General features: G+C 42.9%; 1 protein-coding gene across 12 annotated transcripts in view; it reads right to left on the bottom strand.

The window, feature by feature from the left end:
* The window catches only part of erg (ETS transcription factor ERG), a 218,023-nt gene that overhangs the window by 119,590 nt on the left and 83,497 nt on the right, over window positions 1-14,936 (bottom strand). For 8 of the 12 annotated variants that reach the window (XM_033032474.1, XM_033032473.1, XM_033032475.1 and 5 more), the window contains exon 2: window positions 12,080-12,182. The exons of 2 other annotated variants lie outside the window; for them this stretch is intronic. In XM_033032474.1, coding sequence (XP_032888365.1) covers window positions 12,080-12,136 — 57 coding nt within the window. In that variant the 5' untranslated portion in view covers window positions 12,137-12,182. Of the gene's footprint in view, window positions 1-1,636; window positions 1,840-1,970; window positions 2,195-12,079; window positions 12,183-14,936 lie in introns of those variants that run through there. 2 more of the 12 variants (XM_033032477.1, XM_033032482.1) reach the window with 2 other exon arrangements.

Genomic DNA, 14,936 nt, shown 5'->3' with positions numbered 1-14,936 from the left:
AGGAAAAGAAAGCTGGTGTGGGGTGGGGGGGGGGGGGGGGGGGGGGGGGTGGGGGGTGGGGGGGGGAGATTAGTGAAGAAATGCAAAACCACTATAATACAAAGAGTTTGGTCAGTCAAACTCGTCAAAGTGAAACCAGAAGGATTATGATCCTGCACATTCGCTGTGCATTGAAGCACTCAGTTGAGTTTTGCTCTGTATGCTTCGGCTGCTCTGTTACTTAAATTGCAGCCCCAGCTGTGGTTGCCAGAATGTCCTGAATGGCAAGCTCTCTCCACGAGCATGAGCGTGAAGCTGAAACCTGGGCCACCAAGCATTCATCCCACACACAGGCTACGCAGAAAAACTGCCTGTGTGTGTGTGTGTGCTGGAACATTCTACGCTAGCAGAGTTGGCATCTGTCTGCCCCAAGAATGATCTCTTGCTCACTCTGTTGAAGCGCTGCTGCTCAACCTGGAATAACATAGACTTCAGTGAAATATGACACAGATCTATGCCAAGCCCGCTGTATTTAATCTGTGGAGACAACAGAGTCCGAGTGAGTTGCGTGTTTACAATTTATCGTCCGTTTTCAAGTTGGCATCTTCAAGATGGCCCGGAATCAGTCTTGCTTGTGGGTCGGACGCTCAAGTGCGTCAGCGTAGAAAAACACCGAAAGGCATCAAAGTAAAGTTTTATTCCAACTTTAACTGGGACAATCCTGCAGTTTCTCATCGACCAGAGCTCTTACAAATGGCTTACCACTCCTCAATTTCGACACGGAAAGGTTTCTTAGAAGCTCCAAAGGTCTCCCGCCTGTGGGCACAGTTGGGAACGAAAGAAGATACTTGATATGCGTCTTAGTTAGGCTTTTTAAGGAGTTGGTTTAAGAATGTAAATGGAAACAAGACTTGTAGCGATATCAAAACCCAAGAGTGGACCTGTTCTCCATTGACAAACAAGAACCAGCCAAGCACACACACTCCACCACACCCAATGGACTGCTGGGCTGTTCACAATTTTCTCACTAGGTTCAAAATAACTTCAAAATATAGCATTCAAACTGAAAGTGGTGCTTCGTAAAAACCTATCTCAGCAACATTCGTTGATCAGCAGTCTCACTCATTAGGAATTTAGTATTCAGGACATATACGTAAACAAATCCGAATCAAATGTTGAATCAAATGGAGATTTAAGATAAATTCCGATTCCACACACTTTTGCACAATCCTGACATTAATGAAAACATCTTCTGCTTCTTAGATGGTGCTTTTTATTTTTTAGTGAGCGGAAAAATACCTTGGAACTAAAATAGCTATTTTTAAAATTTGCAAGAATAAGCTGAATGAGCTTTTAACAACCCAGCATGGCGATTCACATTTAAAAATCGCAAAAGTTAAATTAATTGCGACAATATCCTGGATTGTCCGTTGAAATTTCTCAACAACTTTCATCAAAACAGGTAAGTTTGCAAAAAAAGTTGAAGCAAAACACGTACTTGAGATAGTTTACGATGCTCTCAACAATCCGGCTCCAGTTGACTCCAACTTAAATATTACTTACAATCTAGAATATCTGGCAAGTGCAATGAAATTACCCGCTAACTCTGTGAAGGGAGTCAACCTTCACACTCAAACTTCCCTGGGCAGTGGCTTACCTTACTCTCTTTCTATCAATTGATCACTCAAGCAAACTCGCAAAACTGCCACCGAGATAGCGGAAAAACTCAAGAGGGAAGAAAACAACGCCTACGCATCTCTCTTCTGTCCAGGGCATACATTAGAATCTCTATCTTTTCCTCAGAAAGATTTTCAGGCAAGCCAGACCGACCGAGTAGGAAAGAGGAAATTTTACAGGCAGCACAAAGGAAATCTGCTCATCGCCTTCCATTGTGAAAAAGAGGGTGTTGCTTTTTCCACCGTTCGACGCATTTGGTGAAGAGCAATGATTTGCAGCACAGCGTTTTAAAACAGAATTCGAGCAATTCTTACCTTTATTGAGGTGGCCATTTTCGCACAAAAGTACGTTCTTTTTTTTCCAATCTATATATTGTTAAAGTCGCTTATGCCCAGTCAGAGTGGTTGAAGTTTTTTTTTAAGAGGCGGCGAGATTGTGCTAAGTCTGGGAAATGAAGTCAGGCTGTAGCAGGAAGAGGTTTCTATTGGTCCTGGCTGGCTTAGCTCGAAGAAGCAGGATATTTTGGAGTTCAGAGATAAGAGAGACCAGAAAACAATGTTGTTTTTCTTGATCTATCGTTGATGATTTCTTTTTTTTTTCTTCACTGTATTTCTAAAGCTGGTCTTCAAGGCAGGTGTTAAATGATGCTGACGGACTTTTACCACAGGATACAGATGTCACACTAAAACATGAGCTTAAAAACCTGACCTTAACTTGAATGGAGTGAATGATATTATTATTATTTTCTCCATTCCTTCCCCCACACCACTACATTTCCCCCCTTTCTCTCCTGAAGAAGGTGATTCATGTTTGTATGAATCTGATGTTGAAGATCTTCGCTTTCTTACATAAGTTGTCATTGTTATTAATGGGAGAAAAAGATAACTGGTATTCAACAAACTATGTATACCAATATGTGACAAGAAGAGGATAAATATATTGGCTCCTTACCAAGCCAATATAATGTAGCAAACACCAACATTGAGTATAGAAGTTGGGAGGTTGAGTATAGAAGTTGGGTGGTCATGTTGCAGTTGTATAAGATGTTGATGTGGCCGCATTTAGAGTATTGTGTTTAGTTCTGGGCACTGTGTTATAGGAAGGATGTTGTCAAGATGGGAAAGGAAACAGAGAAGATTTACGAGGATGTTGCCAGGACTAGAGGGTCTGAGCTATCGGGAGAGGTTGAGCAGGCTGGGACTCTATTCCTTGGAGCGCAGAAGGATGAGGGGTCATCTTATCGAGGTGTATACAATCATGAGAGGAATAGATTAGGTAGATGCACAGAGTTTCTTGCCCAGAGTAGGTGAATCGAGGTCCATAGGATATAGGTTTAAAGTGAAGGGGAAAAGATTTAATAGGAATCTGAAGCGTAACATTTTCACACAAAGGGTGGTGGGCGTATGGAACAGTCTGCCAGAGGAGGTAGTTGAGGCAGGGACTGTCCCAACATTTAAGAAACAATTAGGCAGGTACATGAATAGGATAGGTTTAGAGGGATACGGGCCAAACACAGGCAGGTGGGACTAGTGCAGATGGAAAATGTTGGCCGGTGTGTGCAAGTTGGGCTGAAGGGCCTGTTTCCATAGTGCCTCCATGACTATGATTCCATATCTCTCCATTCCCTGCCTATCCATGTTTAACTATATTCAATGAAATCTTAGCAATCTAAATGATTTTTTTTTACATATTGGTTATATCCTGCAAGTGAACTATGATCAAATGATTAACTCATCCCCAGAGAATATTTCAAATCAATAGGTCGGAATTAATTTAACTAATGGAATGAATTCTTTCCTATCATTTGTCACTTTTCCATCTATTTTATTTCTCTAATGTTTTATTATTTACTGTTAATTTGTGCAGCCAGAGCAGTCTCTAAACAGTTCCTTAAGCTGCCGAGATGGCCTTAAAATCTCTTCTTGCTAAGCATTTCTGGGTAAAGTAATACCACCGAGGATTGATGTTTCCTGTAATAAACGTCGCTAACTGGTGTTATTCTAAATAACAGAGTAAGGCTTTGCTCATTCCTCTCACTGTGTTTTTTTACTACAATACAATACAATACAATACAATTTATTGTCGTTTGAGCCTCGGTGAGGCTCAAACAAAATTCTATTTCCACAGCCATACAAACAAAGACAATTCCTAGACGTACACACAATTTAATTCACACAAACATCCATCACAGTGGACCCACTGTGATGGAAGGCAAAGTCTTTTCTCTCCCCTGTTCTCCATGTCTCTCCCGATGTCCAAGCCCCAGGCGGGCGATGATAAGTCCCACGGCCATTTTAGGCCGTGCCGGGCGATTTACGGCCCCGCTCCCGGTCTAAAAGTCTCGAAGCTGGAGCCCTCGGCGGGCGCTGGAATGTCCCACGGCCATGAAGCCGTGCCGGGCGATGTACGTCCCCGCTCCAGGTCGTTCCAACCTCGCGACACGGGCTGGAGAAGTCGCGTTGCGGGAGCTCCGGGAAGCGGTCTCTCTCTCCCCCGTTGCCTTGCTAAGATGCATGTGGACACGTCGTTTACAGATTATAAAGAGTTACAGAAGAAGGAAATGGATGAGATTGCTGTCTTGTGCTCTGAACTAAAATGAATGAGCTGTTGTCTTATGGCCACTCCTAAGGAAGTGCACAGAGGAAGGTGCAGGTCACCATTGAGAAAAGAGTGATTTTGTTGTAATGTGGTGACTGGGACACCAAGTATTTGCAGCATTATCACGTTAACAGTTTTGTTTCGTTCAGTTTAGAGATACAATGCAGAAATAGGCCCTTCGGCCCACCGAGTCCGTGCCGACCAGCGATCACCCCGCACATTAACACTATCCTACACACTCTAGGGCCAATTCACACATACAGTACACCAAGCCAATTAACCTACAAATCTGTACGTCTTTGGAGCGTGGGAAGAAACCGAAGATCTCGGAGTAAACCCACGCGGTTCATGGGGAGAACATACAAACTCCTTACAGACGTAGTCGGGATCGAACCCGGGTCTCTGTCGCTGCAAGCACTGTAAGGCAGAAACTCTACACGCTGTGCCACCCAGTTCTTGCCTATCGTAAAATGGTTCTGACATTGAATTCAATAGTGGCTAGTTTTAATTAGAGCATAGAACATTGAACATGGAACAGTATAGCACTGGTTCCAGACCTAAATTGATGCCAATTTAAACTGCACACCTGCCTACACATAGTCCATCTCCATTCTCTCCCTCGGTTCATGTGTCTGTTGAAATGTCTCCACAACATTGCTATTTTATCTACGTCCAACAATTTCCCTGGCGTTCCATGCAACTACTACTTTCTGTATTAAAAAATGCGCTTCGTAATTCTCCTTTAAACTTTCCCCCTCTCATAATGATATGCCCTCAAGTATTTGACATTTCCACCCTTGGGAAAAATACCACTCATTATTTTCTATACTTCTACCAGGTTGCCCATCAGCCTCCGACGCTCCAGAGAAAACAATCCAAATTTGTCAAATTAGAGATTTAGCCAATCCTCTCAAATCCAGGCACGCTTCTGTATCCTATCCAAACCCTCCATCCCCTTCATGTTTTTGGGCGAGCAGAACTGCACACAATCCACCAAATCCAGTCTGGGACCTTGCATGTTGCAAAGAGATTACAAAGATCTCAGTCGAATATTCTTCACGCAGAGTTCCAGCAAGGTTAGATAATTAGGATATACAAAGATGATAATAAATGTCTATACTGCTCAGGATATCTTGAATACAAATGCATGGAGTGATCAAAAAAAAACTTTCTATTGTATTTCAATGCATTTTGTATTAAAATAAATCTGAACATGCAATTGTTCAAATTAGGAACAGTGCTACTCAAACCTGCTCTACCACTTAATAATATTATTGTTGTGAATTCAGCTCGCAACAAGACAACAACATTGTATTTGGGAAAGCTGTACCATTTACTAGCCTCTTATGATTCATGCACTAAGACACCACCGCACAGCACAGTGGCACAGTTGGTGGAGCTTTTGCCACACAGCGCCAGAGACCCGGGTTCGATCCCGACGTCAGGTACTGTCTGTGCGTTGTTTGCACATTCTACCTGTGACCATGTGGGTTTCCTCCAGGAGCTCCGGTTTCCCCCCACATGCTAAAGATGTGCAGGTCAATTGGCCTCTGTAAATTGCCCTTAGTGTGTATGGAGTGGATAAGAAATTGGAATAACATGGAACTAATGTGAACAGGTGATCAATGGTCGGCATGGACTCAGTGGGCCGAAGGGACTGTTTCCATGCTGTATTTCTAAACTAACACCAGATTCCTCTGCAGATCAGAAATCTGTAATCTCTCACTATTTACCTAATATGCATTATTTTACTGCTAATATCCATACCCCATTATAGAACCTAACCCTATAATGGCTTGACCCTAGTCCCAATTGATTGCAACGTTTATTGGAAGTTAGGTGCAGCGTTACAGTGAAAACCATTGAAATATGTGTTGGAAATAACAGTCTTGCTTGACTCTAGAATGCCCAGAGATTGGATCTGTGAAGAATTAGTGGTTAAGATGATGGTCTGCCTTCTATTATAAGACATTGAATGTAATTTCTGAAGGTAATCAAATTTGCGAAACCTCACTCAATTTGGTGAAATTCAACACTTTTGTGAGGTCAAAATAAACATGGATGGCGGTTGATGCTGCTCCATACATTTATGTTGGAGTCGTTGTGTGATGATGATCGTATCTACATGCTTCCAACATCATGAACAGGCATTGGTGAGTGTAATTTTTCGTTCCTTCTCTCCAGAGATGCTGCCTGATCCGCTGAGTTACTCCAGCATTTTGTGTCTACCTTAGTGTAATTTTAAGGGTCTTGCAAATGAAACATCTATCTTTTCAAGCAAAAAGAAAGTATAAATTAAACTTTCATCCCAATTACGGTCAAAGCGAAGAGTTGTATAAAATTGGACCTGCCCTTTATAGTTGAAGGATAAAAATAATAACTTCCTCATTTCGAACAATTTCAACACAATTGGCCCTGAGACTGGTCTTGGAGGAAAAAAGAACAGCGGTGTTTTGTAATAACTGCTGCAACATCGCTCTGTTTCCTGCTGATTAGAAAGCTGAACTGAACTAAGCTGAGCTGAAGCAGACAGGGTGTAAAATGTACTCCAGTGCCCTGCAGACAACATATATAAGGCGTGTGGTTAAATACATCCCATTCTCTAGAATAGTCATCATTTGTTTAAACTGTATCTCCCAAGTTGTGTAAATTAGCATGACGATAAGGGAGTGGGAATTATCACTGAATTAACCCTGACATGCTTGATGAAGGTGGAAGATGCTATTATGGGATAAGAAATGTGAACCTATGTATCTTTTTCTTTCAGCTGTTATGCCCCTGTCCCACTTAGGAAACCTGAACGGAAACCTCTGGAGACTTTGCGCCCCACTCAAGGTTTCCGTGCGGTTCCCGGAGGTTTTTGTCAGTCTCCCTACCTGCTTCCACTACCTGCAACCTCCGGCAACCACCTGCAACCTCCGGGAACCGCACGGAAACCTTGGGTGGGGCGCAGAGTCTCCAGAGGTTTCCGTTCAGGTTTCCTAAGTGGGACAGGGGCATTATTTAACTTGCTTTGTGTTTGGCATTTTTCTGCCTTTATTTACTTCAGATTTTACTTCAGGGTTTACAAATTAAGTTTGCTCACTTTCCACAAACCTATGAACAAGCCAGTCACTCTGAACTATTTTAATACAGAATGTGTGAAAATGCAGAACGCAGGAGAGTTTTTGCTTCATTACATCATACATTTTATATTTTAATAACAGAATCATTCCTTTACTCCGTTATCAATTTCCTGAATCTTCTCAGTATCTTGAGCAAAAAACAAACGGCTGGAGGAACACTGAGATTTACTCAATATATTGAGTAATGGGAATGGCATATGCCATAAAAGGCACAAAGTGCTGGAGTAACTCTGCACGTTAGGCAGCATCTCTGGAGATCATGGATAGGTGACCTTTCTGGTCAGGACCCTTCTTCAGACTTCAGAATCAGAAGAAGGGTCCCAACCTGCAATGGCACCTATTCATGTTCTCCAGCTGTTCTCCAGAGTTGTTGCCTGAGCTACTGTGCTACTCCAGCACTTTGTGTCTTTTTTTATAAGCCACCATCTGTAATTCCTTGTTTCCACATGGCATATGCTGAGCTTGCTCTATCAATTATACTTTGTAAATTGAAGTCTTACCACAAGCCTGAGAAGCCTAATCCACAAATCCAAATAGCTTCCCATCTGATTTGAATGAGAGTGCTGGGATTAGTTTTGACAACTGCAGATACCATAAGACCATAAGACATAGGAGCAGAATTAGCCCATTTAGCCCACTCCGCCATTCAGTCACGGCTGATCTATTTTTTCCCTCTCAACCCCTATTCTCCTGTCTGCTGCCAGTAACCTTTGATGCCCTTCCTAATCAAGAACCTATCGATCTCCGCCTTAAAAATATGCAATGTCTTGGCCTCCGCAGTCGTCTGTGGCGATGAATTCCACAGATTCACAACCCTTCCGCTTATGAAATTCCTCCTCATCTCCATTTTGAAGGTATGTCCTTTAATTCTGAGGCTGTGCCCTCTGGTTCTAGAATCTTCCATTATTGGAAACATTCTTTCTAAATCCACTCTATCTTGGCCTTTCATTATCTGGTATTTTTCAGTGAGGTTCCCCTCATCTAAACTCCAGCGAGTACTGGACTGCCTATGGTAGATCAATTAAATCTGGGAATGAACAAAAAGCCAAAATTAGTGGATAAAAAAAACTCAAAAGAAAAGTTCTGGAGTTTAGAAGGGTGAGGGGGGAATCTTATAGAAACATATTAAATTATAAAAGGACTGGACAAGCTAGATGCAGGAAAAATGTTCCCAATGTTGGGCGAGTCCAGAACCAGGGGCCACAGTCTTAGAATAAAGGGGAGGTCATTTAAGACTGAGGTGAGAAAAAAAGTTTTCACCCAGAGAGTTGTGAATTTGTGGAATTCCCTGCCACAAAGGGAAGTGGAGGCCAAATCACTGAATGGAATTAAGAGAGAGTTAGATAGAGCTCTGAGGGCTGGTGGAATCAAGGGATATGGGGAGAAGGCAGGCACGGGTTATTGATTGGGGAAGATCAGCCATGATCACAATGAACGGCGGTGCTGGCTCGAATGGCCGAATGGCTTCCTCCTACACCTATTTTCTATGTTTCTATGTTTCTATGACAGGTGATTATAAGGGCAGTACACATATGGTCATAAACAATACTAATCAATATAAGCAAAATGATGAAATTGATTTGAAAGTAAGCATGCCAGATGTAGATAAGGGTAGGGAATAACTGAATTGATCACGTAATTGATTTTCCTTACTTTACTACTTAAGGGGTTGGCAAAGAAGTATCTGAATGTATATTGTACTCTCCTCTCCTCTTAAATCTCAGGAACATTAGTTAACTATTCTCGTTAGCATGTGGGTGACTATTCTAGTGATCATTCAACACTGTATCATTTTGAATGTTTACTGTAACAAAATCTGTTATTGTACATATTTTGCAATTAAGCCTATTCATTACTTTCCATATATTAACCTCTTCTATTTCCAATCCCTTTCTCTTAAAATTTTGTATCAATCATTTCTCCAAAATATCCTCCTCTTTCTAGACCGTAGACTCTGTCCGGAGGCTAGCAGCCTGGTCTAACCATTCTTTGGTGTCCTAGTGCACTACGCCACTGTGTGGTCCTAGACAGTCTTGCACACACAATGTCTTACATAACCTCCAATAAGATTATGCAGCATAAGTGCAAAGAGGAAGTTAGATAATTGTTCACTTTCTTTCACATCCTCAACACTTCACAGTCAATTAACTGCTTTTGAGATGTAGATGCCATAATCATGTGGGCAAAGAGGTCAACTAATTAGTAAAGCAAGATCCCACAAATAAAGTCACAGAGTTTTTCCATCACACCACAGACCCTTCGGCCCAACTCATCCGAGCAAGATGCACAAGGATGCCAGTCCCATAGTTTAAATGTACAAATAGAAAACAAGATAAATGACGATTAATTTAAGGGCCTGTCCCACTTGGGCATCATTTGTGCCTCATTTACTCGACATGCTAAAAATTGATTGGCACGTCATGACACGCACAAGGCGCGTGGAGGAGTATGCAGTGACGTGCAGTAACACGCGACGCCCCAGGATTTTGTGAGGCTCAAAATCTTCGCGCGCCACCTGCGTGACGTATCCCTTGCGCACGCTGACGTACTGATGGCGTACGCTGACGTACTAACGCCGTACCTGTAGCACGTGGTGATGCATGGTTACGCACGGTGAAGCACGAACGTTGCCTATGCTAATTTATTATGTGTCACCGTGCGTCAATGTCCGTAATCATGCGCCGTCGTCGCGCCATTTGCGCGTCATTTGAGCGCCGCATCACGTGACCACCCGGGCATAAAGCGCGCGTAGTTTCGAAATTTTTTCACCATAGTATGTTTGATTTTCACTGGAAAAATCCTTGCCACGGAGATCGGACTAGGTAACAACGACATCACAAATGGCTCCCAAAGGGGGCAGGGCCGTCAGGGGCACTTGGCGCGCGACTGTCGTACTGCTAGACGATTTTCACGCGACTGTCGCGTAAATGACGTGCAAATGCCGCCCAAGTGGGACAGGCCCTTTGTGGTATTGATGATGGAAAAATGTTACCCCATTCATAACTTCCTATTCATCCTTCAACAGTTCCAAAGGATCTTCTTGCATTCATTCAAACGGGCATGTAGGTGCTCAGAGAAATATGTTATTTCAAAGTCCCCAATTGAAACATGCAGCATTCCGCCAGGATAGAATATAGCATCAGCCTAAGATTTGCAGGAATAAGGAACTGCAAATGCTGGTTAACAAAAGAAAGACACAAAATGCCGGAGTAAGTCAGGCAGCATCCCTGGAGAACATGGACAAATGATGTTGCAGGTCAGTTCTTTTTGGCATTTTTCTGGCTTATTTCAGAATATTTTATTTTTCACCTCGAATAACTTTTCTATAACTATCTCTGGTCATTCTGGAAATTCAAATATTTCCCTTAATTTGTAGGAATGAAGTAAAAAAACAGTCTATTGTCTATTTTCTATTGTCTATTGTCAAATGATAATAGGCATTCTCTCTTTCCACTATCAACGTGTTGCAGCTATATTGTGCACCATCTGTAAAAATACACTGTAGGTTTTCACAAGGACATCTTCAACAGCACCTTCCAAATACACATCTTCCGTTACATTGAAGAACAAGGACAATGCACTAATTGGAGAGCCATCATATGTAAACTTCCCTTTAATCGTGAACCATTCAGGCTCGGAACTATAAGACCATTACCTCATTGTCACTGGGTAAATTGCTGGAATCCCAGGTTTTAATGTTAACTTTCAGGGATGTATATATTGCTACCAAGAAATTATTGCAACTCAAAACAGCTGCAGATGCTAGAAATCTGAAATAAAAACAGAAATTGCTGGAAATACTCAGGCAGTCGGGCAACATCTGTTTCAATTTGTACTTAAGGACACATTTCCACATATGGATCTACAGGTATTGCCATTTGCTTCCAGCATTGTTTCATTTTATTCACCACTTCAGCTTCTCCTTACTTCACCCAATTCAAGTTTGCTTCCTTTTTCTCTCATGTTTATCTCCTCTCATAAGAATCCCAGTCACATAGCCTTTGGGGTGGCATTGTGGCGCAGCTGTAGAGTTGCTGCCTCACAGCGTCAGAGACCCAGGTTCGATCCTAACTACTGCTGCTGCCTGTACGGAGTTGATACGTTCTCCCCTTGACCACGTGGGTTTTCTCCGAGTGCTCCGGTTTCCTCCCGCACTTCAAAGACGCACCAGTTTGTAGGTTAATTAGCTTTGGTAAAATTGTAAATTGCCCCTAATGTGTAGAACAGTGCGGACTCGGTGGCTGCAGGGCCTGTTTCTGCGTTGCATCTCCAAACTAAACTACACTAATTTCAATCTTTATATTTCTTTGCATAAGGTGCAAAGTTTCTGACGACCCTGTATGTAGTTTATTAATCTCCTACGTTTTTAATGGCATTATATACAATTATTTAATTTTAATTTATTTTATATATATTTAATCTCCCTTTTATCCAAAGAATCTAAACTTTCGTGGATAAAATGCGTTTCTGTTCTCTTCCCCTCCATTAACTCCAATGATGAATAAAGTCAGAATAACATAAACTGGATTAAGGTCATAAATCATAAGGAATAGGAGTAAAATTAGGCCCATCAAGTCTACTCCGCCATTCAATCATGGCTGATCTATCTTTCCCTCCGAACCCCATTCTCCATCCCCTCACACATTCACATGCTTCACTTAGACCAGGATCACTTTATATCCATCGCATTTGAGTCTGACCTGTTGTTGCCGTGTGGAAGGCAGATTTTTTCCGACAGCAGGTGTCATGGTCAACATCGACAGTCTGGTCTTTCCATTCAGTTGATGTCTACTGACGTCCTCACTGAAAGATTAAATTGGTGATGACTGTCACTGCAAGCTCAATGGGATTTTGATCCTCAACCTGTTGCCATCAAATAACAGTCCCACATATTGCATCAATTTACTTGCTAGTATATTACCATGTGAATCAGGAGACACATCAGGCCAAAGGTGTTCCAATTTCAATTCAGGTCATACTTTGCAGAGCATAGTTGACATATAGAACCTACTAATATCCTTCAAATGAGAGCTGAATATTTTCCTGGCTGTGTGACGTACAAATCTCCAATTTATTTTGCTTAATGAATATTTGTATCTATTATTTGCTTCTCCCGGGAGATTATGTAGCCTTCATGAGTGACAGGGTGTGTATGTATTGGGCGAAACATTGCTGGATGTTGTCTGTGGTTCATAATGGCAACAGCAGACAGTCATGGAGTCATACAGAACAGAAACAGGCCCTTTGGCCCACAATATCCTAGTTGATCATGAGATATGTAGGAAGGAACTGCAGATGCTGGTTTACACCGAAGATAGACACAAAATGCTGGAGTAACTCAGCGGGGCAGGCAGCATCTCTGCAGAGAAGGAATGGGTGACTTTGAAGGGTCTCGACCCGAAACGTCACCTATTCCTTCTATGCCGAGATGCTGCCTGTCCTGCTGAGTTACACCAGCATGTTGATCATGAGATGCCTAGCTATACTAATCCCTTTTGCTGGTACTTTTTCCGTAGAATACTAAACATGGACTTACTTACACATGTAGTCTGACACAGATCTGGGACTAACTAACTGCTCTGGAAGGTCGAATCCTTTACGTAAGGGACTACAATAACTTGCACACCATTGTTAGCATGATTGACCTGTCCATTCTTCCTTCATTTTTGTTATTATACATATTTTACAATTAAACCTATTCAATGTCACATATGCATATCTCGAGGGGATCCTTCCTTCATTGAATAAGACATGAGGTGTTTTTTACCTTCTCCTGAAAGTTTAATATTCTAACTGAAAGATAGCACATATTGCACTTCGTCACACACGTGTTGACCATGAACTAAGTGCTCCATGATTCATATTCAGAAGTAAGGATGCTACCTCTGCTGACAGCTACCATTTAACCACTTTTGACCCGAAACATCAGGGACATGAGGCAAAGCACTGGAAACGCAGTTCCTACCAAAATGATACACGTAATTCTTTAAGCCTGAACATAGAACGTAGAACAGTACTCTGTAGGAACAGGTCATTTGGCACTGAATGGTCTTGCCGAACATGATGCCAAATTAAACAAATCTCCTCTGCAAGGACTCTGATTAATGAGGAGCAAGCAAGAGCAGAAAGCAGTCCTACTCTGGAATGAAATGCAAAGGTCTTGCAGTTTTTAATTGTCGGAATGCAGGTAGATTAGATTAGATTAGATTAGATAGCCTTTATTGTCATTCAGACCGAAGTCTGAACGAAATTGAAGCAGTCATACATACAATACAATACAATAAAAAACAACAATAAACACATATTAACATCCACCACGGTGAGTCCACCCAACATCTCCTCACTGTGATGGAGGCAAAAGTCTTAGGTCTCCAGTCTCTTCCCTCCTCTTCTACTTCTGCGCTGAGGTGATACCCCCCGGGCGATGTTACAACTGTCCCGCGGCTCAAACACCGCGGCCCGGGGTGGTACTGCAGGTACTGGTTTACCGAAGAAAGTCACAAAATTCTGGGGCAGGCTGCATCTTCGGAGAACATGGATTTGTGACGTTTCGTGTTGGGACCCCTTTCTAGACTGAATGTTGAATTGGAATGTGGGAGGAAACCGGAGCAGCCGGAGAAAACTCATGCGGTCACAGGGAGAACGTACAAACTCTGTAGAGACAGCTTCCGTAGTCGGGGTCAAGCACGGGTCTCTGGCGCTGTAAAGCCCCGTCCCACTTTCCCGAGTTACTCACGGATTCTCCCGAGTTTTCCCCTTGATTCAAACTCGGGGAATGTCCGTAGCGAGTCCGTAGGAGGCCGTAGATATTCCGTAGCAGCTCGAAATGCCAGCCGTAGGTACTCGGGGCATCAGGTAAGTCGGGACGTTTGTTCAGCATGTTGAAAAATGTCCATGAGTAAATAAAATAGCCCCGAGTACATACGGCTGGCATCTCCGAGTTTGAATCAAGGGGAAAACTCGGGAGAATTCGTGAGCAACTCCGGAAAGTGGGACAGGGGCTTAAGGCAGCAACTCGACCTCTGCGTCAGTGCAGGGGGATATGGCCCAAACACAAGTAAATGGGACAAGCTTAGATGGGGAATCTTGGATGAGGTGGGCCGAAAGGCCTGTTTCCACGTTGTATGACTCTATGATTCTAAAACCAAACAACACCATTGAGAAGAGGTTGAATCCTGGTTGTTTTCCATCCCCCCAACCCCCGCCCCACCCCTCGCGAACTTGAACTCTTTTGCCCGAGGCCAATTAAGCCGCTCTATCCTGCTTCCCAGACGTAATCCGCAAAACCAACAAAGCTCTAATGAAACTTGGGATCTGCTGGTGGGTGGAGGCACTCTCTGCTTGGACTGGCTGAGCCCTCAGGGAAACCACCAGTCAAGTCTGAGGTAGACTACGTGCAAGACAATTGTCTGGTAGACAAACCAGTAACAGCATCTTCTACCGACATTAACAGATCGCTGATGGAGACGAAAAGCTGGAGTAACTCAGCGGGACAGACAGCACCTCCGGAGATAAGGCACCCATTCCTTCTCTCTAGAGATGCTGCCTGTCCCGCTC

The sequence above is a fragment of the Amblyraja radiata genome, chromosome 14 (genome assembly GCF_010909765.2).
Source record: "Amblyraja radiata isolate CabotCenter1 chromosome 14, sAmbRad1.1.pri, whole genome shotgun sequence".
Lineage (NCBI taxonomy): Eukaryota > Metazoa > Chordata > Chondrichthyes > Rajiformes > Rajidae > Amblyraja > Amblyraja radiata.
This window is presented reverse-complemented; position numbering and strand designations above follow the sequence as displayed.